Consider the following 26228-nt stretch of genomic DNA (forward strand, 5'->3'; position numbering starts at 1 on the left):
ATATGCTGACACGTGCTCATGTGAGCTCCCAAATTGAAATATATTTTAATTCAAGCAATGGAATACACTTGATGATGAATGTTTCTATGTCCATATATTTACATATAGACCCATTCCATCACCACACTGTAACATAACACATTAGTATGAGGTCACAGAAAGCTAATGTCCTGAGTGCCATTAATTAGGATATGCCTCATGATTTTCCGGCAATAGTTGCCGTTGGGAAGATGTCCGACTTGAAGGCACTGCCATTAGCAGATATGGTATCATGTGTCTCAGTAGAGCCTTACTGGAAGTTACAGCATCGAGTAATATGACTCAACACTACTCCGCCTACGTCTCGTTCTGTGGGAGTTTACCAGGCCCACTAGAATCGGTTGTAGTTTCGAAAAGTTGCACTTAAATGCCTATGTGCTTCCCTGTTTACCGTTATATTATTATTATTATCTACAGTCCTGAGACCACTGCATGCTTTAAGCGCTGTAACAAAACCGAAAGTAGGCTAAACCAGACAACGTGGAGTTTTTGAGGCAAAACATACTGTAGCTGTTGCGCACGAGCACCCATCCGTGCACGGTCTCTATCATATTAATCCTACTAAACGGCAGCCCTGTAGCCTACGTCTGGACCTCATCATATCTTGGGCATGATGGAAGTTGAAGACAGGAAATAAAGCGCGCTCCTGCGCTACTGGCACATCGTGCGTAACAGGGAAGTAAACCAAACCTATTTTCTGCGCTGCTAAAAGGTTGTCCGCGCTGAACCGCTCGGTGCTCTCAGTTGATTTCTCCTCGGTAGAAACATTAGAACGACAGTAAAGACCCAGCTCTCAAGGGACAAACGTGATATTTAAGTGAGGGATGGAGACAGGAAATGCTCAGTAGTTTATTCGGACTGGCGGAGTACTTGTGACACAGAGGACGCCAGAGCGTATTCAATGTTTCAAATCTAAATTGAACTGAAGGTGAGTGTTGTTGTTTTTCACTGTACAGATATGGTTTTGTTAAAGCTGAGGAGGCATTGCCAGTTGAGAGAACGGTGTGTAGTATGTGAGGTAGTCTGGGTCGCTGTCATGTTTTGGTTGCACAATAACAACTGTTGCAGGATGTATTTGGGCCTGAAATACAGCCGTATATCCTTTTGCAGTTATGTAAACCCACATAAGTGATTTACTTTCACCTGTTAACAAGAGGCTTAAGTTGCGCTCTTTACTTACTTTTGTATTTATTTGGGGATATTGCACATGAATCAACATTTCAGAGTTAGCTAGAGAGCAAATGTACCGTCTGTGGTCCTTGGGCAGGTTATTACAAGTATGTGGCCTGATATCATCAATACAATGCTACAGCAATGCACTTCTGAGCTTGATTCTGTTTATGTGGCATTCACATTGGAATTGATTAGATATTAATGTTGTTAGAAGTACAGCTCATATCACACCACAGTATTTGATCTTCATATAACAGCTAGTGAATATCAAAAAATAGTGAATAATGCTCATCATTAATTACAGCAGTCTAATTACAGTCTTCAATTTGCTTGTTTTGTCGAACCAACAGTTACCAAAACAAATATATTCACTGTTTTTTCACTGTTCTATAAGACAAATAAAAGCAGCAACTCCCCTCATTTGAGGAACTGGACCTATTGAACTGTTCACGTTGTCACTCAAAAATGATTTGAACAATTCATTGATTGTCAAAATGTTCTGGTGACTGACTAATTGATTAATCGATGAATTGCTTCAGAAATAAATTAAATAATTCATGACATGAATTATTTATCTCATTAAACTTAAACCATTTTTGCTTTTTTCACCTTTTGACCTGATGGGCGTCTTTTTTTTCTATTTTCTGATATTTTACCGAAATGATTAATTGACAATTCGGGAAAATAATTGGCAAATCGATCGACGATGAAGATATCATTAGTTGCAGCTGTATTTCAATGAGAGGTTGCTTTCTTTGCTGTATAATGTGATAGACAGTGTGAGGGTAAGCTGGTAGAAGTGAAGGTATTTGAAAAGGTTTGCCTGTCACTGATGACAGAATGATTCATTTTGTATTCTTTGTTACAGTTGTCATCGTGGTATTTTGTCAAATTAAGTATTCAAAATCATCCCAGACAATAGTCAAATTGCACCACAGTGATTTCTGTGAATGCCAGAAATTGACCAGCGGTTGGTTTGACTCCATTATGCAGTGACATCAACTACACCAACCGTATGTATGGTTTTCCATACTCTGGTAGATATAATATTATACAATAATACAAACAGTCTGGAGAACTGTACATTACATCTCGGTAATAACATGGTTATAGTGGGGTAATTGTTTGATAAAAGAGGTAATAATTAAAGTAACCACAATTAACTTGAATTGTTTTGATTATTTATTCAGTCGCTGTGGATAGAAGCAGTAGAGTTTCCAGCACCAGAGTCCCTTTAGAAACTCATCTTACTGGAGCAGGGACTGGCATTCTTCCTTGACATAGTGCCACATCTGGATAACTAGATGCAATTTATATTCCTCAAGAATGTTTTGCTCACCAGTTGCGTTGTGGTCCTGCATATGTCTTGCCTGCATAATAATCTGTTACAGGTCTACACTCCAGGCGTTTACAATTTTTCGTCTTACTTTGTTTGTAGTACTTTGTTTACTGTTGAAGCCTCTCAGCGTGGCTGACTCCACACGGCCAGTGTAAACTTAGCTTTCTGTTTCCAAGTTGCGTTGGATGATATGTTGTCCAGAATTGAATTGAATGTCAACAGAAGCAGTATAGTCTCTCTGTAATCTCAGAGAGACTAGAGTAAGGTATTCCTCTGTCATTTCTGACTTTCTCTTGGAAAAAGAACAACTTGTTGATATTATCTGTAGAAATTCAATCTTTGTCTGTAATACTGGGTACAATTTGAATTTTCAGCTCATTTATGCATATTAAACAGAATAACACCTGCCTTAATCTCAACTGCCAGTGTGGTGTTTCCTCAAAAAGAGTGGATTTGTTTTAACTGTAAATTAAGAATCCAGTGTTCATAACTGACATAATCTTCTTTTACTCCTTTTACTTGTGCAGTCTTTCTCTGATCATGGCTCAGTGGTTACGCATATCCCAGATGTTACAGTGCCTGCCTGATGACACTGTCAACAACCTCTATCCCCCATCCGCCTTCCCCATCGAAGTCAGACACTTTTTAGCCGAGTGGATTGAGAGACAAAGATGGTATGACACAAACACATGTGCACATATTTTACATAAGCATACACATGCATGTACACACAAACAGTTACACCAACTTGCTTGTATATATGCAGCGTATGGATCAATGCATGTGTATGTTTACATGCAGATACTTTATGAGCATGGGCAAGTATGTATGTATGTGTGTGTGTATGTGTGTGCTCACAGGGACGACTTTGCGCTGGGAAATGTGGAGCAGGTGAGCCAAGCTCGGGCTCTGTTGGACCAGACAATCAACATGCTGCAATCGGTTGCTCAGCACAACTCCAACGTGGTGGACAAGATGAAGCTGATGCAGATCAGCAGGAACATGGTAGGGGAACTGTGTTCGAGAACAGGATTTAAGTTCCACCCTGGATCCCTGACAGGTTTCAATAAGCCAGTGTCGCTCGTCCTGCAGCTCGCAGTTGAGTTCAAATGTAGTTAAATGCAGTAACTTCAAGCCATTGTATTCCTAAGTGGCTGCCAGTGGTCGCAGCAGGTTGAATGACTGCAACCACTGAAACCAAAGACAGGAAGATGATGTTTTCGTATGCAAGAAAACATTGTGCTTCTCATGGGTAATGTAAAGCGTCTGTGGAGCTGTAGAGAGGTGCCCACAACTACAAGCGCTTCCAAATGAAAAATAAAAGCCGACATACATTCCTCTGATCACAAGATACCAAAGAAAGAAGTGAATCTCTCTGAGGAATCCAGAATAACCAACATAGCAATCTTTACATACCTTTGTTGCCAGAATAAATGTATTGTCATTAACTGAAAAAAGACACTGCGTGACATTATAAACTGTTTTAAAAATGTGATAAGATGTGTTCTTGATTCACAGACCATGTTTCAGCAAGATTCTCTACAATTTGCTGTGATGGTCAGGGAGATCCTCACAAAGGAGAGGGTTCTGCTCGGCACGGTAAGGTCTTTCAACAAATACTGCCTGCCCGTACCCAAATAAGCTGTCTTATCATTTTGTATGACCTAGTTAGAGTGTTAATTACAGGTGAAGAAAGAAACAAGTTGATGTCATTACAATTACATAGACAAACAGGGAAAATGCATGCATACTACTGAGCAGGCAATCGTCTTACAAAGTGCTATAACAGTGGTTTTTAAATTCAAAAGGTATACTTCCAGATTTGGAGACATTTTTAAGGGAAACATGTCATTCGAGTTGAAACTTGCCCTGAGAAAGTTATGAGTTAATTTAAAGTATGCTGTGTTAACAGACACCAGTTTGAAATATCTCCTTTGTGGCATGTGTGTTCAAGGATCTGAGATCCGCTCAGATCAGAAGAAGAAGAAGCAGCAATACTGTAAGTGTATTAAGTGCTGTTCCATGTTTTTAGCCCGCTCAGATGCCCAACCCGCCACAGTTCCAACAGTACCCGAATATAGAGTCCTCCTTCCCCAACATGCAGGATGTAGACCACCTGGTCCTGAAGGTGATAGAGGTCCAGGACATCCGACAAAAGATGCACCAGCTGCAAGAAGAGCTCAACTGGGAGAGGCAGAACTATGAGGTTTTACAAGGTATGAGACACAAACACACACAAACACAAGGTAGACTGAACACAGATATTCTCTTCAGTAACGCCCTGCTTCGCGTTCACATACCTAAAATATTATGAACAGCCACTTTGTAGCAGGCGCGAATAATCTCTCGTGACACAGCTGCAGAAATAGGTTATTTTAGTTTATCTTTTTCAAGATTACTTAAAGTTTCATTTGTTTTCAGTTTAATTTAGTTTCCTTTTATGAGCTCTCTCGCAAACTTTGTAGTGCAGTTTATATTTTTTATTTATTTATTGATGAATCGAGACAATATTCAGTAGATTAATCTATAGGGACAATAATAGTTAGTTAGTTGCAGCCCTAATAAGTCTTATTCATATTGACTTCTGATTTTAGACTTCTGAATTTAGAATGCAGGAAATTCAGTGACATCCAGCTTTAAATGTCAGAAAGTCAGTTGTGTAAAGTTTCAGGATGAACAATGTTGTTGACATGAATTAACAGATACAGCTGTGAGTCACTGGTGTAGGAATGAAGCCTGACATTACGCCTCTGAATGGCATGACAGAGAGGTCACATGTTAATATAATGTAAACAGTGGTGGGCCAAGAATGGAGGAGCACTAAGGCTCATTTTCTGTTTTGCAGATAGTTTGTTTAAGTTTGCATAAATTCACATTAATGTGAGATTCCAACTAACTTTTAGATGGCAGAATAAAAGTGAGCGATCAGTGTTGTTAAATGCTGCTACCACTACTACCACTGCCTTTTTTGGTGCTTCTTTCTTTCTCCTACTCTTCTACCCTTCAGGTGAATTCTGCTCAGTTGGAAATCCCTTGCTCCCACCACATGCTATTTATGGACAGTGAAATCCAAAAATAAAAAAATGTTTGGCTAAAAAAGGTCAACAGAGAGCATCTATCTTTGCATTCCAGTCTATGTTCTTGAGACATACCGTACATGCATGACTTTCTATTTAAAAAAAAATACTTTCACAATTTACAGCGAAACTATAATCCATATCAGCTGTATATGGCCAAGCTTTCTTTATTTTTCAATGTCATTTTCTTTTCTGCCTGGCCTTGTCAGACGTGCTCACATGTTGACCTGTTTTATCTGATTTCTTAAGAAGTTGTCATTTTCTTTCCTCATTGTTCCCCAATGTAAAATAACACCGATCCTGTCAACTGGATGATTCACTTTTAGTTACGCTTTCTTGTCAGAACGATGGTAATTATTCTTTCCTTGTCAGGCGTTAACAAAAGTTGTCACTCACAATTTGCTTGTCTGCTTGTTCATTTCTGTTCGTTTGGACTCAACATTTGATGTTATGTTTTGTTTGAACAGCGCCAATTCAACAGAACGGACTTGATCACACAAAGTTGGAAATTCAGAAACTCCAGAATCACATCCAGAAGCTGGAGTACAATGTGAAAGCAATGGCCACGGTGAGCTTGGCAAAGGCTTCAGCTGCGTCTACCTACCGTACATTACTGGGGCCATAGGAGGATATTAGTTCTTTTTTCACATCGATTTCTGAAGAAATAAAGCTGCACATTATCAAAACACTGAAGATTTTCAGTCAACAATCAAATGGAAATGGTAAATACGTGTAGACTCCAACCACTCTAGTATAAGAATGTGCAGCTTTTCTGTATCTATTATCATTAAACATGAAATCTCTTCAGGTTTTTTAAATCCTGAGGTCTTTGGAATGTATGGAGGTGTGTAGTATTTATATGTTTCTATGCATCTGTGTGTGTGTCAGTGTAACATGTTTGGCTGTTGGTCGTTGCAGAAGCGTTTCCAGCTGCTGAAGGAGTGTGTTGATTGTTTGGACCAATGTCAGACCCGACTGATCAGCAGGCTGAAGGCGTGGAGGTGGGATCAGCAGAAGGCCACCATCGGACAGCCATTTGACGAAAACCTCAACCCCCTACAGACCTGGTGAGGTGCACACCCCTCCACTTATTACCTTTTGTATTGACTGCATCTGTATTGTATTGCTGTTGATCAGCTTTCTGTGGGAGTCCATGGCTATGAGGCCGGGAGGAATTCGGCAACCAGTCTAAAAGTATTTGTTTGATTGTAGATACAATAATTAAGTTGTATTCCTTGGTAAAAACATCATAATGTATGACACGATAGTTATTACAGAGGCATATTGTACTGGCTTTTTCACTTTCTTTCTTGCGCCCTCACCGTCTTTATATATCTTCTCTGTTAGGTGTGAGCAGTTGCTTGGTGTAAACGGGAAGCTGAGACAGGAGTTGGTGCTGATGGGGGAACCGATCCCAGAGCTCCAGGAAAGGCTGGGGAAACTTCTGCAGGTTCTGATTCAAAGGTAGCACAGCACATTGTTTTCTTTTATATATTTATATTCTTCTTGTTTCTATTTATTACTGGCATACATCTTTTAAAGCTGGAAGATGTGTTTCCTGACTCATGTAACTGATGTTTCCTTCAGCTCTCTTGTAGTGGACAGGCAGCCCCCTCAGGTCATTAAGACTCAGTCAAAGTTCTCCACAACAGTGCGATATCTGCTGGGGGAAAGAGTTGCTCCTGGGAAGCCTGTGGTGCTGAAGGCGCAAATCATTAATGAACTTCAGGCCAGGAACCTGAGCAGTGTACCTTGGTGAGTCATCTACACAGCACAACATGCAGGACTGCACATGGTCAGGGAAGGGAAGAGCAATTAGTGCACATCGCTTACTGGTTTTCATGGTATTCAGTACTTTTTCCACCTGGAGTGTCTCTTATCTCTCCAGGCTCAAAGGCTACAGCAAGAATTAACCAAAGATAACAGAGCAAACATGGAAAGTCAGTATTCAGTGATGTAAGCATGGCTCAAAAAGCAGCAATGTCAGCCAAGGAAGAGAGAGCTCCATGTTAAAGTTGTGAGCTTTTCAACCCCAAACCACACCGGCCCAGGTGTGGATCGTGAAGCTGAAGACGACCAGCGTGTGTCAGACAAAGAGCCAGCAAAGAGGACACAGGGCCACCTCGTGGATTGGTCATTGTTAATTACACCATTAGCCAGGACTGTGGGAAATTTCTACCTCCTAATTTATCCTATAATTTAATTCAGTGGTATTTTTTTTTATGTTCCGCAAACTAAGAAGTTTCCTATTTAATAATCGTGGATGGTTTTAGTTGTACAAAGGTAACGTGTTAAAGTAGCTTTTTAACTGTGCGTAGCAGTGTGGAGGATCTATTGTCAGAAATGGAATATGATAAAACTATGTTTTCATAAGTGTATAATCACCTGAAACTAAGAATAATTGTGTTTTCAATATCTTAAAATGAACCCTTCATTTTTGCGGTTTGCACCGCCATATTTCAAAAGTAGCCCAGAACGTACAAACAAACTCTGACTGTAGAGAGAGGCTTTCGCATATTTTGAGCGTCGGAGTATTCAGTTGGTTGCAATCTGCAACCACAGATGCCACCAAAATCATACACACTGGCTCTTGAATCAGGAGGCTTTGTTTCCGTTCCGTAAATTGATTCCCTAAAAATATCTATTTGTGAATTTGTGACACAGTACATCATGAATGACTATCTTGGTTGTTGTTTAGTGTCTCATAAGCCAAAATTGTCAAATAACTCTTCAGAATGGGAGCAATTAAGGTTCTTACTGTATACTTACACAAGAGAAAAATTGATATTGAAACCTTTTGTAACCTGCAGCGATAATGTCGGGGAACTGATCAACAATACAGCCATCCTAGAACACAACACATCCAGCAAAAGCACATGTGCCACCTTCAGGAATATGGTATGTACCGCTCTCGATCTCTCAGCCGAGATTAGATTCATGTTAAATCTGAACTAATTTAAATGTATTTTGGTGTAACAGTCCATCAAGAAGATCAAGAGAGCAGACAGAAAGGGATCAGAGTCTGTGACAGAAGAAAAATTTGCTCTCCTGTTCTCGACGGAGATCACCATCACAGGCTGTGACACTCCCTACAGGATACAGGTTTGGCCCTGTTCATTGTTCTGCCTGTTCTTAAACCGATTGTTGTATCCTGTTGCCCAATGAAAAGGTATTCATTTTGGCTTGATGATGATGTTTTTTTCTCCTTTATCACATTGAACACAGTTGTGTTGTTCTTGCATACCATTCGTCAGCACACAAGCTTTGTTAAATGGCAACAGCAGCGATGCACTGGGGCTTACAACTACGTGGTCATACAACTTAAAAATGATGTCATTACTATAGATGATCTCACTGCCGGTGGTCGTCATTGTTCATGGTAGTCAGGACCACAACGCTTTGGCCACCATCATATGGGACTGTGCTTTTTCTGAACCAGTAAGTGTCAAATTATTCATTTCTCTGCTGTTGCTATTCACATTTAAGTCTCTGCTATCACCGATGCAGTTTGTCTGTCTGTGCTATTGTAAACACTGCAACTTCACAGAGAACTCATGAGGAATAGATTGTTGTGGAAATGTGGTCTATGTACAGGGTTGATGTTTGGTGCCTAGGCTCTAACGTCGTCAGCTGATCTTTGGAGGGATTCTCTACAATTGTTTAGATATTAATTTGAATTCAGTGAACTATGACATCTCAATAATATATCCAATAAACCAGCTAACAACAAACAACAAACGCAGTTGTAGCCCATTTGGAACACAAGAAAAACAAAAACAGTAGTACATTCCTGTAGTGCATTTTTGGAATTTGCATGAAATGTAAACAGCAGCAACAAAAAAAATCTCTGGCCAAGTTAATATGGCCGACGTCTTAACATTAAACATTTTACATCTGGAAAACATTGTCAATCATCAACTTTGACAATGTTTGAGCACCAAGCATCATGATGTAAACACAGAGTCCACCTCCTCTTGTCCCTCGGCTCTGTTCTGCAGATCGCAGTGTGGTTGAATGCAGGTAAACCGTCCGCGTGAAAAGCTACAGACGCAGAAAGCTATGAAAAGTTTTAATCAATTGAGTTTTCCATGAAGGTAATATTATAGGAAAACAATCACTGAGCAAGGTGACAGTCATGTTTACAGCTGTCACAAGTGTGAGTTTAGAAGGATGGACCCAAATGCAGAGAAGACGCAGGCAGGTGGAATGAGACAGAAAGCAAGCTTTAATAACCTAAGCTGAAACCAAATAGACTGACAAAAACTGAGTGAGCAGGGAGCGGAAAGTATGAGCACAAATGAAAAAACCAAACTGAAGACAATCCTGTAAGGCTGAAAGGCAGGAAATCCAACGAGGGATATGAATGACAACCTCAGAAATGGACACAAGGAAACAGACTAAATAGACGTGTAAATAATCAACAAATTAATCTGAATCTGAATCTGAACCGTTTATTTGCCAGAGTATGTACAAGGAATTTGACATGGCGGCTAGTGCATAACATTAAACAATCAACACAGTGTGACACACAGGTTTGGTGTAAAATAGGCAGAAAAAAGACAAAGAAAGGAAGTAAAACCAAACAATGGACACTAGAGGCAGGGAACTTCAAAATAAAACAGGAAATAAACAAAACAAAACCCAAGACCATGACAACGTCCATAACACCAATACAAAATATCATCCTCTACTGGTGACTTAAGTTTGCACAAAACCTGTTCCGCATTTATAACACTTCATCAGTCCGAACAAATATCTTCTGGTTCATTCACCAGACAGAATATTGTGTGCAGCTTTATCAGCTTACGACGTTGAGTTGAAAGTGAGCCACAGACTTATGTTAATGGCCACTCGAGCTCTTTGGGTCTTGAAGGGCTAACTGTTTGTTGCTCTCTTTGCTTTGTCAATCTTAATGTTGACTGCAAATAGTTTGATGTGATCTATAATAAAAATACATTGATTTTTTTGAAATGCCTTTCTTTGTTTCCTTCACTCTGGCTCTGACATCAGTGTAAATGCATATCAGTGCTCTCATCATGTCAGCCTCTTTGTTGTTGCCATCAGGACAGAGTGCCATTCATGGTGTCGGAGCGCGTGCCGTGGCGGATGATGTACGGCACTCTCAACAGTAAATTCACCTCCGAGGTCTTGACATGCCACAATCTGGACCAATACAACCAGCACTTCTTGGCCCAGAAGATATTCGATAAGCCTGACTTTGCCGACGACTTCAGCAACATTTTGGTTACCTGGGCCCAGTTTAATAAGGTGCACACAGGTGTATGTCCTCTGGCAGACACACACAGGTGATCATTCAGTCAAGTCTCAAAGTGCCGTTTCAATCTTACAGGAGGTGCTCCCGGGTCGACCCTTCACTTTCTGGCAGTGGTTTGAGGGAGTGATGGAGCTGACCAAGAAGCACCTGAGGGAGTACTGGAGCAAAGGGTGAGGGGACTCCCTATGCTATTTTAATATTAAATGTTAGCAACCTGCTACGGTCTGTTAATAACGACAAGTTTTGTTCCACTAGGCTGATATTCGGTTTCATTGGGAAGCAGCATCTACACCTGATTCTCAAAGACAGGCCCAACGGGACGTTCTTGCTTCGCTTTAGTGACTCTGAGATCGGAGGCATCACAATTGCATATGTGTCCGCTACTGAGAGTAAGTGTTGGTGTGGTTTTAACTGTGATGAAGCTAAGGTGCACGCAGTAAAGTCAGTGTCGATATGGTGACCAGGGCAATCGTGCATCTATCTTTTACATTTGTTATTTTTATGTGAATGAATTTCAGGACTTGACTTGATACCCCATGTTGTGGGGTAGGGTGGTTGGTATATATGGATGTCTATTTAGCCTCTAAAAGGTCACAATGGGATTTTTTTCCTGAAATATTTTTGCGCTCCTTTGCAATACGTTTTGAATTCCCTCTGATCCACAGAGAAAGGCTGAGCTGTATTAAGATATAGTTCAATGAAGTTGACCGCCGCTGGTTGTGACCACAGCGCAACTGGGTGCACCCTCAGCTATGACTGCTTAGCTGGAATTAGCTGCATATTGCAGCAAGATAGACAGCGTACAGAGCAAGTTAAACAAGATCGCTCTCCAACTGCTGCCAGGGCATATTGACACAAGCTGTAGCTGGGATTATAACTGAAGCCATGCCTGCACGTTGCATGTTTGTGTATATGCAGTGAACTGACATGGTTGTGCTGGCTGAGTGTTTTATTGAAGCTACTAAAGTAATCATTTCAACGATTAGGAGAGTCAGATTATGCCACTGACACTCTCTCACTTATCTCTCTCTCTCTCGCTCTCTCTCACACACAAACACACACACACACACACATATGCACTGACACATCAAACGTGTTTTCCCTGCTAGATGGAGGACAGAAAATCCAGAACATCCAGCCCTTCACCAAGAGAGATCTTGAGATCCGTAGCCTTGGAGACCGCATCCGGGACATAGACCACATAACATACCTGTATCCTGAATTTCCAAAACATGAAGTTTTCAAAACATTCTACACAGGTAATTGTCTTCATGTCAGATTTATAGTCTGAAGCTCAAGTGACAATGGACAACTAATCACTGCTATTGTTTGATACAGAGCCTCAAGCGTCACCCATCGGGGGCTACATCCCTGTGTCTCTCCAAACCAAAGTCGGCACGTAAGGGACTATTTTACAAATAAACAATGTCTTTTGATGCACTTAAAGTACAATCATTTTGAAGGAACATGTCATGTTTGAGTGTGTTTGTGTGTGTGTGTGTCTGCAGGCAAGCTAGCTCAGACACACCCCCACCTCTGACATCCCTCCCTGAAAGCCCTCACAGTGTTGTTGGCTTCGACGCGTAAGTGTTACATCTACATAATTCTCTCTTTCACTTCCTCTCATACCACCAACTCACTGTCATTCATATTCCCTGGCGCTGTCCTTTACCAGCTAGCGACCAATTCTCTACCACTGGCAACGTTTACACTGTGTTTATGTCTGCACATTTATATTTGATTGTCACTTTTTAGAGAGAAATGAGGCCTAAAATGTAAGATGAAGTCAAATTTGAATAGAACTGTACCACCTATGCAAGTATACCAATTGTATAAAATTGTACAATTGTTTAAATTGTATTAAAAGTAAATGTTGTTTTTACACAGAGGTCATTATGTGTATGCGTCTGTCTTCTAGTTCGTCAGAGGACATGGATCTAGATATTGACAAAATCCTCGAGAGTCTGAATCAGTAGGAAGATTTCCCACCAAAGTTGGCTTCGGAGTGCAAAGCAGACATCTGATAGAGACCAGAGCCCAAATCGTCTCTCTTACCTTCATATGAAAGGAGCACCATTGCTTGCACAGACTTTTTTCCTCCACTTTCATCATCCATCTAAAGATTCGTCTACTTTTGAGTAAAAATAATTGTGATTCTTCTGGTTGACCTGGTGCTGTGTCAAATAGGAAATCATTTTAAGGACAAAGTCAAACTGAGAACAAACGGAAAGAATGAAAAGTGCTGTCATCCTTGTTGTGCACCTCTTTAAAAAGAAACTGTCTCACCTTGTGGTAGGGTTGTTGATGTTGTTCTCCACTCAGTGGACAGTCAGCCACCGGAGATTACTTTTGAGGTTATGTTGTCCTCTGTGCTTGTTGCATGTTTTCATGAAGAGGAAAGCATATCTGAGTACCGGTAGTTTTCCCCTATTGTATATGACCCTTCCTTATGCTGCTGAGCCTCAGCTATAGTGTATTATACACTCAATCTCACAGTAACTCACAGTATGCATGGTAAAGACTTCATAACTCAGTCAATGTTCATGAGCCTTTTGTACATCGTGGAGATTAGGAATATGAAAGGAACAATAAGCTTTTTCATCACTATTGACTGTGAAAGTATGACATATTGATCGACACTTATGATATAGCAGATGAACTGGTGATGATGATGGTTGTGAGGAATACAATTTTTGGTTGATTTGGCGACACCCAACTGGTGGAAACAGCAAATGCAGTTTAATACTACAGGAGCCAGAATACGTTGACAACGTCTAACACGTCTAACAACTTACTGTGGCTGCTCCTTCTTCTTCCATTACTGCATTATTTAAAACTGATATGCTGTCAAAAAATCCCCAAAATGACCATCGTCTTGTTTTGCAGATGCATTTTTGATGAATGATAGCGGTCAGTGTCAAGCTCACTGACAACACACATTTTATTTCCTATAACTGCTTCATAATAAAAGTCAACTTGTTTTGCGCGAGTTAAATGCTTTTAATGTGAAGCCACAGCAGTAGAAATGTTTGGTTTGCAATAGCAGTAACTTAATACAGCACGTTTTCGAGGAATGTTGCCACAGACACCCAGTTCCTAATACTGCAAATATATGAATGTTGCAATACTTTTGCCAGTGGGCCATAGGCTCAATCACTATTGTGTTACCTCATTCGGCGACATATTGTGTCTTTTAGTTGAATGAAAATCTTCAAGATTATTAGGCGACTTTAAAGACTCAATTATGTGTATTTTCTGTTCTTTGTTTAAAGAAAAAAGAAATGTTTAAAGGGTCAAGAACAATATCATCCTTGCAGGAGATGCAGAATCTTTAGCAGCTTGTGTCCACAGGTGCATGTATGTCAAAATGAATCTTCCTAATTAACCAACTTTTGGTTTCATGAGAAGCTTTGCACTACCATCTCTGTCAGTGTTGTGCATGCATAAATATATTGGTGGGTTACGTACTATGTTACATGTATGTTTATAACCTTTTATATCTTGTGGATTATCTTTTGAATGAATCACCCTGAGGCTACTAATACAATAATATCTTTAAACTGTGGTGACAAATATCAAAATATCAAAAATATTGTTTGTGAATTTATTTACAAGAAGTGAGTTATCTTCCTTAAGCCGACCTTGACTGATATCACAACTGTTTGTGGCAATATTTTAAACACTGCAGATAGAGGAATATGTCCTACAAGCGGCTCTCGATTGGATTGCAACTTTCACTGCCCCTGTGCTTTCACAGGAATAACACCATCTGATTCGCAAATGTTTATGGAAATGGTTACTGGCATAGTTCTCGGAGGTGTCGTGGCTTTTTTGATGGATGCAAATGTCCCTATCCTGTTTAACACCATCTATTTAAATCACATGTTTTTCTACAGTCAGTCTTAAAGAAAAGAGACAAAGAAATGATTGGAAACATAAGAATTTTCTGATTTTTTTGACATATAAAAATAATAAATCATTGGCATTGTGATCGGGAAGGTATGTCTTGTACCATAAAGGCTGTTCATTGAATGAAAGCATATTGGTGTACAGCATAATTGGCATCACTTCCATAATCCATCAGCCAAAGAGGAGACATTGCATAACTAGCATATTATATTTCCTATCCATCCAGTTTCAACAATCATAAAATGATTTTTTTTTTTTTAAAGAAAACTTTACACTGTACATCACAAAGCTTTTCCATTAGAACACAAACTCTAATTTCAACATGCCACTAAAATGTAAATTCTACTCAACCACTGCCAGGGAAATCACACTGAAAAAAAGGTTACGTAGAGGAAGCAGGAAGAGAATCAGCTTACATGTCTGGTTCAATAACTGCTCTAGTAAAAGTTGTCGAAATGCTAACTTATCTCAGTGCCCCGTCCCCTTCCCTCCATCCCAGCAGCTTTAGCTGTCCCCTCTTTAGAGCAGAACACAATGGCTGCCTCGTAAACAAAGGGAGGAGGTAGGGTGGATGAAGGAGGGATGGAAGAGAGAGGGGACGCCAGGCTAATGTAGAACTTCAAAGTTCATTCTCTCTTGTGTAGATTGTATGAAAAATAAAGGTGTACATTTATCACCCTGTACAAACACACTAAACCTCACGGTGGCCTTCTCTCTTCTCCCAAATATCAGACAGGGGCTTGCTCAGCGCAGAGAAGAGAAGGCACCAGGTGTTTGCCAACACCAGCAACAAGCCACCACACCTCATGCACTTTCATTTCTAACCTCGAGTTGATGTTCCAAAGACCCTGCAGTCGTGTCAAACAGCACAATTCAACTAGAAAACGCTTGTTCCTCATGACAGCTTGTCAGGTTTGCTTTGTTTTTCCATGGCAGACACGCAAATCTAAAAGCAAACCAACTATCACACACCTGTACATAAATCTGTGACAAGCGCTGCTCTAAAAGCGAAGCTCATGTCAGAAAAGTCATTTAAAATGTAACCCAACACAAATACTGTATAAGTTGTCTAAATGTGATACAAACCTGCAGATTCCCCACTTGTAAAGCAATGGGTAACAGTTTTGGTGGCAAATATACCAATTCAAGTGTTTGTAGTTTCAATGAAGACTGAGCTCAGAAAAGACCAGATAGTTTTGTGTTTTGTGTTTATTTTGATATAAATATTAATGTGTGTGTGCTTCACTATGTGAGACACCATCTCTAACCTGAATGAATTTGGCTTCAAGACTTGACTCGCAGGCATAAATTATTTTCATCTGATATAAAAGAGGGATCACTCTAAACATAGTCTGTTGAACTGTTGCAGTATCAGTAAGGGCGTGGAAAAGGCCACATCTTTCCCGAAAATATGCTTGTATGATTAAAAAAAAAAAAAACTCCTTATACAGACAAGGGATTGTGTCAATGAAAAGAGAAAAATAAAAATGATCAATTAAAACAAGCACACGCACAGAGACACGCACACTCTCAGTCTCACACAAACACACACATTCAACTGAAACAAATGAATGTGAGCCAAATAAATACTGGTGAAATACAATACGGACATGTCATTTACCCAAAGTTCATTAAACAAAACTAAACAACGGGCAAGATCACACCGAATGAAAACGGAAAAGCATGCAGAAGTCCACCGCTCTACTGTAGTTTCACTCCTAGCGGACTACAAATTAGGGAGAAAAACAGAAAGAGAGAGAAAGTGAAAGAAAGATAGCGAGAGAGGCCCCTGTCCTGAGCAGTTATAGCCACCTGGTCAGCCAGGAGTGACTGACTCCCCACACCGCAGGGCACAGGGTGCTTCCTTCAGTGGCAAGTCTTCTTCTAACCCTCCATCTTTGTCCTGCAGTCCAAGGGGGAGGAGAAGGAGGAGGTGGAGGAGGAAGGTTGGGTCGAGGTGAAATCAGGCGAGTTGGTCGGGACTCTGGTTTCCGCTACTCTGTAATTCGGTAGGTCCAGTTCTGGATGCAGAACAAGGATAGCAAAGGTGTTTGGGATCTGTGTTAGCATGTGTGGATGCGGGGAGGAGGTAAGTGCACAGAAATGCTGGGTTGGTTGATGATGGACCGGGAACTGAGGGTGCAGATTGAGGGGGTGGGGGATGGAGATGGGGGCGTCAGAAAGCCAATCTTCGTCTCCAGGCTTATAGGGCCTGTGTCTTGAGCTCGATCGGCTCTCCCCTGGTCTCATGCTGGCCCTCAGCCTCTGAGGGTCGAATGCCCTTCAGTGTGGCGAGCCTCTCAGAGAGGCCACGCGCACGGGGGAACAGCATGAAGTCATACAGCAGAGCACCCAACGCACCACCAATCATGGGTCCCACCCAGTACACCTGCCAGAAACAGAAAGACAAAGGGCAGAATGCGTTAGAGTTTGAAGATGTCACATTACTACGGTTTGCAAGACTTTGAAGTGTATCACGATCCACGGATCTGATCATCTTACCCAGTGGTTGACAAAATTCCTGACCAGGACAGCAGGGGCGAAGGACCTTGCTGGGTTCATTCCTGCTCCAGTGTAGTACATCTGTGTGACAGGCAGAGGGTAGTTCAGGGTTAAGACTGTAAATGTGTATATGTGACATGATACTATGGCTAGAATTTTTAACAGTGAGCCGTTTCAGAATTCCCCCAGTTGGTTTTTACCCCGAGAAGATGCCCCATGAGCACAGAGAAACCGATGGCTAGGGCAGCAGAGCCCAGGCGTCCGTTGCGCCTCTCATCAGTCACAGAAAAGATGCAGACGACAAGCTGCAGGGTGAGGAAGACCTCCATGGTGGTGGCCATGCCAAGGCTGATGCCTGGCTGCAGCTGAAAGATGGAAGACAGAGGAAATTCATGATGTGAGTGCATAAATTAAAATCACATCAGCATGGTTTTAAGTTTTGTCAGACAAAATGAAATTGCAATGCAGAGTTTTTCTTACATATTGTGATTTTTCTAGTGAATGACCTTCCTGAATGTAAAACTTGTCAGGTTTAATATCTATATTGCTTTTCAAACCAGAATTGGTAACTATGCTCTGTGTACATGCAATGCGTAATCCGTATGTTGTGTCATTTCGAGTTGATTATCTAAATATTCAACAGTCAGTGCTTAGAATACAGGAGTCAGAGCCAGTAAGCGTACTTCTAATAATGTACCGATCATTACAGTGTCTGGCAGGTAATCTTACCGTGTTGAGGGCTAGGTTTCCTCTCATGTTGGTGGGCGTGACCCCGTACAGCACGGCAGCACCAGCCAGTGCTCCAAGACACTGGGCCACGATGTAGAAGAAAGCACGGAACAGAGACATCTGGGAGCCAATCAGGTAAGCAAAGGTAACAGCCGGGTTGATGTGTCCTCCACTGATGTGGCCGATGGACTGGATGAGGGTGGCAGCCGCCAGCCCAAAGCAAAAGGCAACATGGAGAACGTTGTGGGGCCCAGTGGTCCAGCGGAGGGCTGCCCCCAGCCCAAAGAATACAAAGAACATGGTACCATAGAACTCGGCAAACACAGCCCTCCAGAAGGACATGGACCTGAACTCCCACATGGTGGCAAAAGGTCAAAAAGCAACTCCTAAACAATGGAGGGATAAAAAGTCAACAAAAAAACGAACTAAGCAACTAAAATGAGATGCTGTTTCTCCACAGTAAATTACTGTTTAAAACCAAAAAATTGCCCTGAAACAGAAAAAGCCTCTCTAAAGCTCAATGCAACAACACGTAAACTGCTCAACATGTAACTCTCACGCAACTGTGAACAATCTGCTGCTCTGAATTCGGATTTCTGTCATAGAGAGCTCCTTAGTGGAGCAAAAGGCCAGTCTCTGTGCATCTATGTGCCAACCCCGCTGGTTGTTAGTAGAAGAACATAGATAGACAAACGTTAAGCATGTCCTGCAGACATTCAGCCTCTTTACCAGAGCAGTGGGAGCTCAGAGGCCTTTTTATAACACCCTAGGGGCCACGGCAGCCCCGCTGGGCCCAAGGGAGGGGCCAGCAAACAATAGTACAAATCAAAACAAAATCATTTAACCCTTTTCCTGCCTTGACCTGCCTCTGTCTGCTCATTGTCGAAATCACTCTGAATCTGGACTAATGCAAGTTTAAAAGGCCCAGAAATAATCAAACTGGTCATTGATAACAGCTTGAACTTGTTCACGTAGGAAAGCTCCCCATATACCGCAGATTAAGGGTTACTTTTGAAATCCTGACTTGAGGTTGAACGTACACTATGTGGGAAGGACAAGGAGAGAAGTAAACTAAATGTATAATACTTTGGAGCATCTTTTATTTCTGCTTGGGGCTTTAACGTTTTGTCTTACTGGAGGAGGTGGAGATCTTGTACCACCAACAGTGTGGTTGAAGCATTAATACAAACAAATGCATCATTCATAACACCATGATAGAGAGGCAGTGGGGATGTGGCAGGAAGCAGTGGGAGTTTTGCTTGATTTCCATTACGTTTGAAATCTTACAAGCACAGAATAATGTCATTACAGTGTTCACCTTTCGCTATTTTTCCATGATTTTCCTTTCGTTGTCTCCTCTATATTGTACTATTATCATTCACTCTAATCAAAGCTGGGATCACCAAAGCACGGGCAATGTCTCCACTTGTGCTCTGGATTGGTACAAATTCGGTTCGTGGCATCAGAAGTGATTTGGCACAGTTTTACTTTGTGTGTGTGTGATGGGCGGGTTTGGAGGCTCAGGTCGGATAAAGCGGTCGAAAATCCACAGTTGGAGAGGAAGAGGGGAGAGCAGGCCTGGCATTGAGCTTCTGCACTGGAGCATCGTGCTGACCAGGGCAGTCAGAGGGACGACCGCAGTCCTCTGAAAGGATTATGCTGAGCTCACTGCTTTACTCCTTTCATGCATAGAGACAAAACGCTGGCAGTAACAGTTTCTGCTGGTTTCTATGATCTGTTTGTCTTGCCATCACTGTTGAATCGGTGAGCTCCCTTGTCAATGGGCCAGAGCGGCTATATGTATTGGCCTCTGCACTCACACTCACACTCCAGAGAGGTATGTTGGATGAAGAATGTACAAATATAGCCAGCAGACATTTTTATCTCTCAAAAGATACGTCAATTTTAAAGTTGTGCTTTCTCGTATCAGTCTGACATTTGGACGTTTTTTCCACCTCAAAACATTGTGAGCAAAATGTTCCACCAACATATGAGGATGAAGAATAATAGTTGTTGCTGGAGGAAAAACGAACTTTTTTGATGATGTTGTCCTGATTCTGACAGTTTCTTCGTTTGCCAGTTGGTGCACCTCTATTGTGATGAGTATTATGTCCTTCTCGTGTCAGTGGTAAGCCACCTTTTGTTAAGTTAAACCCACAGTTTTGTTTTACAGGGGAGGATGTTGAAAAGGTGCTTGCATTGTGTTTTCCTGTTCCCTGGGTCCAGACTGCTGACACCTACATAATAACATGCAGCCTCTAAACATCTCACACCAGAGGCTCTGGCCTGTACTCACCACCCAGTGGCGAGACCATGTATTGCAGGACATGAGATGAAGGACTAAAACATAAAGTATTGACTTTACCAGACTTCAAAGGTAAAAATCCTCAGCAGGGAATAATTATGTTCTACTTCATTAAAATGATCCTTTTGTACAACAACCTTTCATAACAGTCTTATTTCCATGAATCCTCTATGGCCTTAAAGACTGATAGTCTTAAGACAAACTTTAAAAACCGTGTAGTGCTAATGTTTCACAGCAGTCTGCTCTCACTTCTCTCTCACGTCACAGGGTTCTTCAGGGGATTCCCATCTCCTCTGTACTTCTATACTGAGCGTAATGAGGAAATGAAAGCCTGAAATTCCTTAAAGTTGTAGATTTCCTTTTAGTTTGTGTTCCTCTTGTATGGGATTTTTCACAACATGGCTAATGCAGTGCATGCTTTCCTTGCAATTAATCAGCAAAGATGTCACTTCCTAATTCTGTGATGCTCATTGGATCTAGTATTAATTCATAGGCTCACATGTAAATTGAAAGAGCCATCTGCAATAGTATTCATTTGTAATCGTCCCCTCTTCTTATACTGGCTGTGAAGAGATTCCTCCCTGAACGCGTTTCAATGTAGACGATGAGACAAAATCTATTCAACCGAAGTTAATATATGAGGCTTTAGCAGACTGAGACAGACATTAGATGGGTATTTTTGGAGAGAAATGTCCTTCGGGTTACTGTTGCAGCTCAGCAAAGAAGTGCTTCGAGGGGAAACAGGGATTTGTTTTTTTTATACAAAGATGGAGAATTTTGTCAGACCAGTCAACAATAATGAATAATAACTCCTTCCTCGGTGAATACAAGACTTCATTGATGAGTTGAACTTGTTTGTAAGTGATGCTTCAATACTAGCCTTGCATTTAACGGTCTGAGCATCAAAAGATGAACAGGTGTTAAATCAAACACACAAGCTTAGTTCTAGCGTATCTGATTGACAAACATTTAGAAACTATCATTTAAACTTTTTGGGAAACTCTTGGTGATATCTGCCCTCACCTCAGCATGCCAGAGGAGGACAATTCATCTTTGTACCGGCTACAATGTTTAGATAGAGATACTAACTCACCTTTGCAAAGGTATGATAACATGCTAAGTTCGTACCACTCTACCACAATTACAACATAAGATGTCAATTATAAGCACAAGCATATCTGTTTATTTTAAATGCTGAAATATGTTTAAAAAATGAAAGCATTGTTAAATATTTGCAGATGTTGGCATACATTATAAAACACATTTCAAGCAGAACTCTTGCTTTTTAAATTACCAAACAAAATAAGTGCATCTTACAATACAAACATTAAAAGGGGAAAATGTTCATTAAAAAAAATCTTTTTTGGAAATAGGCATTTTGAGTTTTCTTTTCTTCATTAGAAATCACAATATTCAAATCCATAAACAAAGAGAGAAGGTGTAAGACATCAGAACATCCTGTCACAGTCAATTAAGTCATTTTCATTTGAACATAATTGTCCATGCAGAACACAACAGCAAAGCACAGCACTTTATGTCGCTATGGATCTCAGTGCACGTCTGTATTCAACGGTCACTCCCTCGAGGGGTTTCGCTTTGGAAACTGCGTGGAGATGAGGTCTCTTCTCCAACATGGCTGCCCAACTCGTGTCTAGTGTCTCTCCAGTTGACTTTACCTCGCTATATGTTACTACTGAGGTGGCATCCATGTTCATTTACTCAAGGTCGGGCATTTCTGGAAGAGAAACAAAATGAAAAATGTGACTTTTGTGAGAATGTGATTCGATTTAATCGTAAAAAATGAACGCACCGAGTTAACCACTGATTCAATTACATGAATTCTACTTCAATAACAGACCTATACAATCATCACCACTACATGGGATCATCTTTTCCCCAAACGTTGTATCGGTTTCTTCACAGATCTTCAACAGCCATATTTGTATGAACTTAGCACTGCCTAGCATCCCGTCCTCACCCCATGGGATCCAGTGACTACTGATAACAAATTACTTGACAGCTCTTTTAGAACAGTACTCACGTTCATCGTCACTGTCTGCAGATTCATGCTGCAAAAGAAAGCAGAAACTAGAGTTACCACCTCGCCCTTGTTTGCCTCCGCAAACTAGTCATGTTGCAGTTTACATCCATGTCTGTCCAAAATGTCATCACTTCATCATTTTATGGCCAACAACGTGTTTGTGCGGTCAAAAGAGACCTTGACCGCCGACCACCAAAATCAAATAAGTTCAACCTTGAGTGCAGCGGACTTTTGTGGCAAATTTGAAATAAAAAACATTCCCTCCAGGAGTAGCTGAGATATCACATTCGTGAGCATGGGACGTGCGTACGTACAACCTGAAAACATACAGCCTCCTGCAACGGATGTTGCCAGTGGAGGAATGAGATCATACCTCTTCTCCTGCACCATCTACATCAGATACATCATCCCTTCCAATTGTGTTCATCATCTGGGGAAATACACAGGTGACAAAGATCAATGTCAGCACTTATCACAGTATCTGGACATACTCACAACCTAGCATTGTGCATGTTTAACATGCTTACCTCTGAGAATTTGTCAAAACTTGACAAGTCCTCATCTGAGTCATCCTCCCAGTCTTTCCAATTATTGAAGTCCACACTCAGCCAGTTGCACTGAGAGAAGATAGATTCATGTTTAAGTAAGGCAACATGTTTTTACAGCTGTTTTCTAATGCTGTTATTAACCTAGCTGTTATTAACCTAGCTGGGTGAATTATTACCATCATTCTTGGAAATAGGAATTTGCATGCGTTTAATCATTTGTACCAGGAGTAGGCACACAGATGCAAGTTTCATGAAGTATCTTAATTCATTTCCTTAAATTGTTTTGTTTTTTTAAGAATGAAAATTACCTTTGTCTTGTCTTTAGTAAGTCGCGGCCATGATTTCCCAGCCTCTGCTTTTCGTAAATATACCAATACAGACCTGTCAGTGCGTCTGTGTTTAGAGACCTGAGTGGAACAAAGAGAGTGCGAGGAAAGCTTTAAAGGAATAAAACATGTGGTAGAACTGCAACTATGTCAACAGATGACAAACATACTTTGGGGTCAATCTCCCCGAAAAGGTCCACTGTATTCTTTTGTTTGATGGTATCTGTTCCACTGAGACAGCTGTAAGGTAAAGAGAAAAGAGGCGGTGACATTTCCTTCATAACAATTTGTGTCGTCATCATTCCATACCATTTAACGTAATAATGCAACTTACCTAAAATCTAATTTAGACTTGTTGAACTGTACTTTCACATCTTTACTGTCCTCCACGCAGAACTCTACTAAAACAGAGTCTCGTCTGTCGTACCACTTGGCTGTTGCAGGCTGCCTAATGACAAAAAGAGGGAACAAGGACATTAATACAATCCAACGTCTCCTATGCTTCATTCTAATCTGACATAGTAAATAACCAAGCGCTGAGTGTCCGGTTTACTAATATAAATTGGGCATGTCATGTTCACAGCCAAGGGGTGCTTATCTGTGGCCCACGAGTATAGGGGTGCAGTAGATCTAAGGTCACGTTGAGAAAGTGTAACTCATTCATTCTAGATTAGCACGAGAACCTCTCTAGTATTCTTCAAATCTTTACCTAAAAGCAATACGCTTAACATGTCCTGCTTTCTATAGGAAACACTTTAGAATAAGTCCTTTAAACAAAAAGGTGAACCTGCTGATATTACTTTACAGATTATTATACGTGTGTCAGAGCAATAATTAGATTAGCATGCTGAAAGGAAAGCTTAATAGTAAGCTGTGTAGTTATTTGAACCACAGTGAGTAGAACAATATGGAACTGGATGAGGACAACGTTTGTAAATTTGCGTCAACTTACATTAGCTAAAGTAAAATCTTACAGGCTAATCATGACACCACACTTTTCCAGTGCTGACATTAACATTACCCTGGTGTTGCTTGACATTAGTCTGTTAGCTCACGATGAAGGAGCTGAAGCGCGTAACGTCTATGACAATTAGATAAACTACAGTGTCAGTGGGACGATGTGGTGTAAATGTACACTTGGACTGAGGGAAAGTTAGCTGCTGGTTGATTTAACTGCGCCTCATATTCTTGACAGCCGTGCAAGTACCGCTTGGGCTAACTCGTGAGTTTAGCTAAATGAGCTTATATTAGGCGGCTGATCCTCAGTAACACACTACGAAGACTTGTAGCTACTCAGCCATAGCCGTATACGACAACATAGTAAACCCGAAGACTTACATCTCTACTGTTTCAGCAATTAAATTCCCTCGTCGTTCCACGATCTAGCTAGATAACTGTTATAAAGCTGTGGTGCCCCCGGCAAAAAGTGATAAGTGAGACCTAAACAGTTAACTCGTTCAAGATAGATGCGATAGTGTCTTACCAAACATCGCGTGATTTCGATTCTCGTGACGTGGCGTAACGCCACCTACGGGCGCGTGCACGGGTGCCACAGGCCGAAGACGTCAGAGACAATCCCAGAACGAGAGTGAGCTGACTGTCTTCCAGAGCAGCACAATCGCGCCACTACCAGTCTCGCTCCGAGACAGTGGAAAACTCACACCAACTGATGATTAAGAAGGTGAATACCTGATAGTTGTATGAATACAATCATAACTGTATTTAATTATGTATATAAGTTGTCAATAGCAGGCTTCCTTGAGTCCTTTAATCCTTGTTGTGTGGGGGCAAATCAGATCCCTTAAATACAAGTAGAAATAGGTTACCACACTGTGAAGCATTGACATGTTTTAAAATGTGAATGCAGCCTTCAAAAGTGTTATTAGCTAAATGCACTAATCACGGTAAAGCATGCTACCCAATGCAGAAAAATGGCCATTGTGTGTGTTATACCCTACTACTACATCAATCAATCAATCAAACTTTATTTCAGACTCAGGGTCCATATAATAATATATATTATTGGATCATTACATGGTTGAGGGGGAACTAATTTCATATATTTGTATTGAGTGCATAGCAAAGCAATGCATCATATGTTTTGCATGTATAATCTTAATTTGTTAAGGAGTAACAAGCCGTCGAAATGTTGTGGAGTAAAAAAGTACAATACTTGCCTCTGAATTTAGTGGAGTCGAAGGATAACGTGGCAGCTAACAGAAATATTAACGACCTCAAATTAAAGGCAGGATTGGTAATCTTCTTCAAAAACATTTTTGATGATGTTGAAATTCTCATTACATCCTGACAGCAAAAAACAATCGGTGTCTGTCGCAGGACAGTAATAACACGTCCAATCATTTTATTTGGCCTGAATGTAATGATTGGACAGGCTACCTGTCTGTCTACCTACCTGTCTACCTGCCATGCCTGCGAGTGTTTTTGCACTCATTGCAACCGAAGTCTATAGCTGAGTCCTATAGCTGCATTGATGGTTCACGTTCATGATGATCATTTTGGGGGAATGGCTTTGGAGGGAGGCCTGAAGGGACTGGCCGTCGGTGTTGCTGACTTGGGGACTTTCTTGGTAGATTTAGCAACTTTTCGAGCTAGTGCTGCTCGCTACTTTCATTGGAAAAGAGCTGGCAACACTGGGCTGGGTTTTTCAGTTGGATCATTTTTCAAATTTAGCCTACTCTTGCTAGTTTCTCAAAATGACCAACCCTGCCTTTAAACTTAAACGTGCTCTGTGGATTTTTAGTAATGTGTACATTCAGAACTTAAAATGTTAACTCATGATGCTACAGATGGAGGTGTATGGTGTTGCTTGCTAGGATAAGGGAGCTAAAAAGTCTTGGTTGGATTGTTGATGACCATCTACCTGAAGACCCTGTCGACTTGCCAGCACTCTTATGCTTATTTTATACTTCTGCGGAAAAGCTTGCGCTTCCACAGAGCTCCAGAG

The 26228-nt window shown here is 41.0% G+C and overlaps 3 protein-coding genes across 5 annotated transcripts; 1 reads left to right on the plus strand and 2 right to left on the minus strand.

Annotated features, from left to right (window-relative positions):
* The first annotated feature begins 453 nt into the window (after positions 1 to 453).
* Positions 454 to 15996, plus strand: stat6 (signal transducer and activator of transcription 6, interleukin-4 induced). 3 transcript variants are annotated; one of them, XM_079272820.1, is made up of 19 exons: positions 454 to 967; positions 3079 to 3225; positions 3412 to 3556; positions 4070 to 4150; positions 4584 to 4767; positions 6096 to 6196; positions 6547 to 6695; positions 6976 to 7092; positions 7216 to 7383; positions 8439 to 8526; positions 8608 to 8730; positions 8974 to 9066; positions 10693 to 10896; positions 10979 to 11073; positions 11159 to 11292; positions 12013 to 12162; positions 12242 to 12302; positions 12412 to 12486; positions 15545 to 15996. In XM_079272820.1, exons 2-19 carry the CDS (start codon positions 3092 to 3094, stop codon positions 15645 to 15647), a joined length of 2205 nt encoding a protein of 734 aa, XP_079128946.1. In that variant the 5' UTR covers positions 454 to 967; positions 3079 to 3091; the 3' UTR covers positions 15648 to 15996. The 3 variants fall into 3 exon arrangements, with proteins under 3 accessions (XP_079128946.1, XP_079128947.1, XP_079128948.1); XM_079272821.1 differs by lacking the exon at positions 15545 to 15996 and adding an exon at positions 12822 to 15502; XM_079272822.1 differs by lacking the exon at positions 8974 to 9066.
* A 1019-nt stretch (positions 15997 to 17015) lies between these two features.
* Positions 17016 to 18403, minus strand: mipa (major intrinsic protein of lens fiber a; the record flags this gene model as incomplete). The annotated part of the gene is made up of 4 exons (XM_079273970.1): positions 17016 to 17201; positions 17315 to 17395; positions 17515 to 17679; positions 18044 to 18403. 4 exons carry the CDS (start codon positions 18401 to 18403, stop codon positions 17016 to 17018), a joined length of 792 nt encoding a protein of 263 aa, XP_079130096.1.
* Positions 18404 to 21514: 3111 nt separating this feature from the next.
* On the minus strand, positions 21515 to 24718 carry ptges3a (prostaglandin E synthase 3a (cytosolic)). The gene is made up of 8 exons (XM_079274427.1): positions 24602 to 24718; positions 23598 to 23711; positions 23434 to 23503; positions 23246 to 23344; positions 22917 to 23006; positions 22763 to 22819; positions 22390 to 22417; positions 21515 to 22083 (listed from the first exon to the last, which is right to left on the minus strand). Coding segments are annotated over exons 1-8 (480 nt in total). The 5' UTR covers positions 24604 to 24718; the 3' UTR covers positions 21515 to 22063.
* Between the last annotated feature and the right edge of the window lie 1510 nt (positions 24719 to 26228).

The sequence above is a fragment of the Melanostigma gelatinosum genome (genome assembly GCF_949748355.1).
Source record: "Melanostigma gelatinosum genome assembly, chromosome: 8".
Taxonomy (NCBI): Eukaryota; Metazoa; Chordata; class Actinopteri; order Perciformes; family Zoarcidae; genus Melanostigma; species Melanostigma gelatinosum.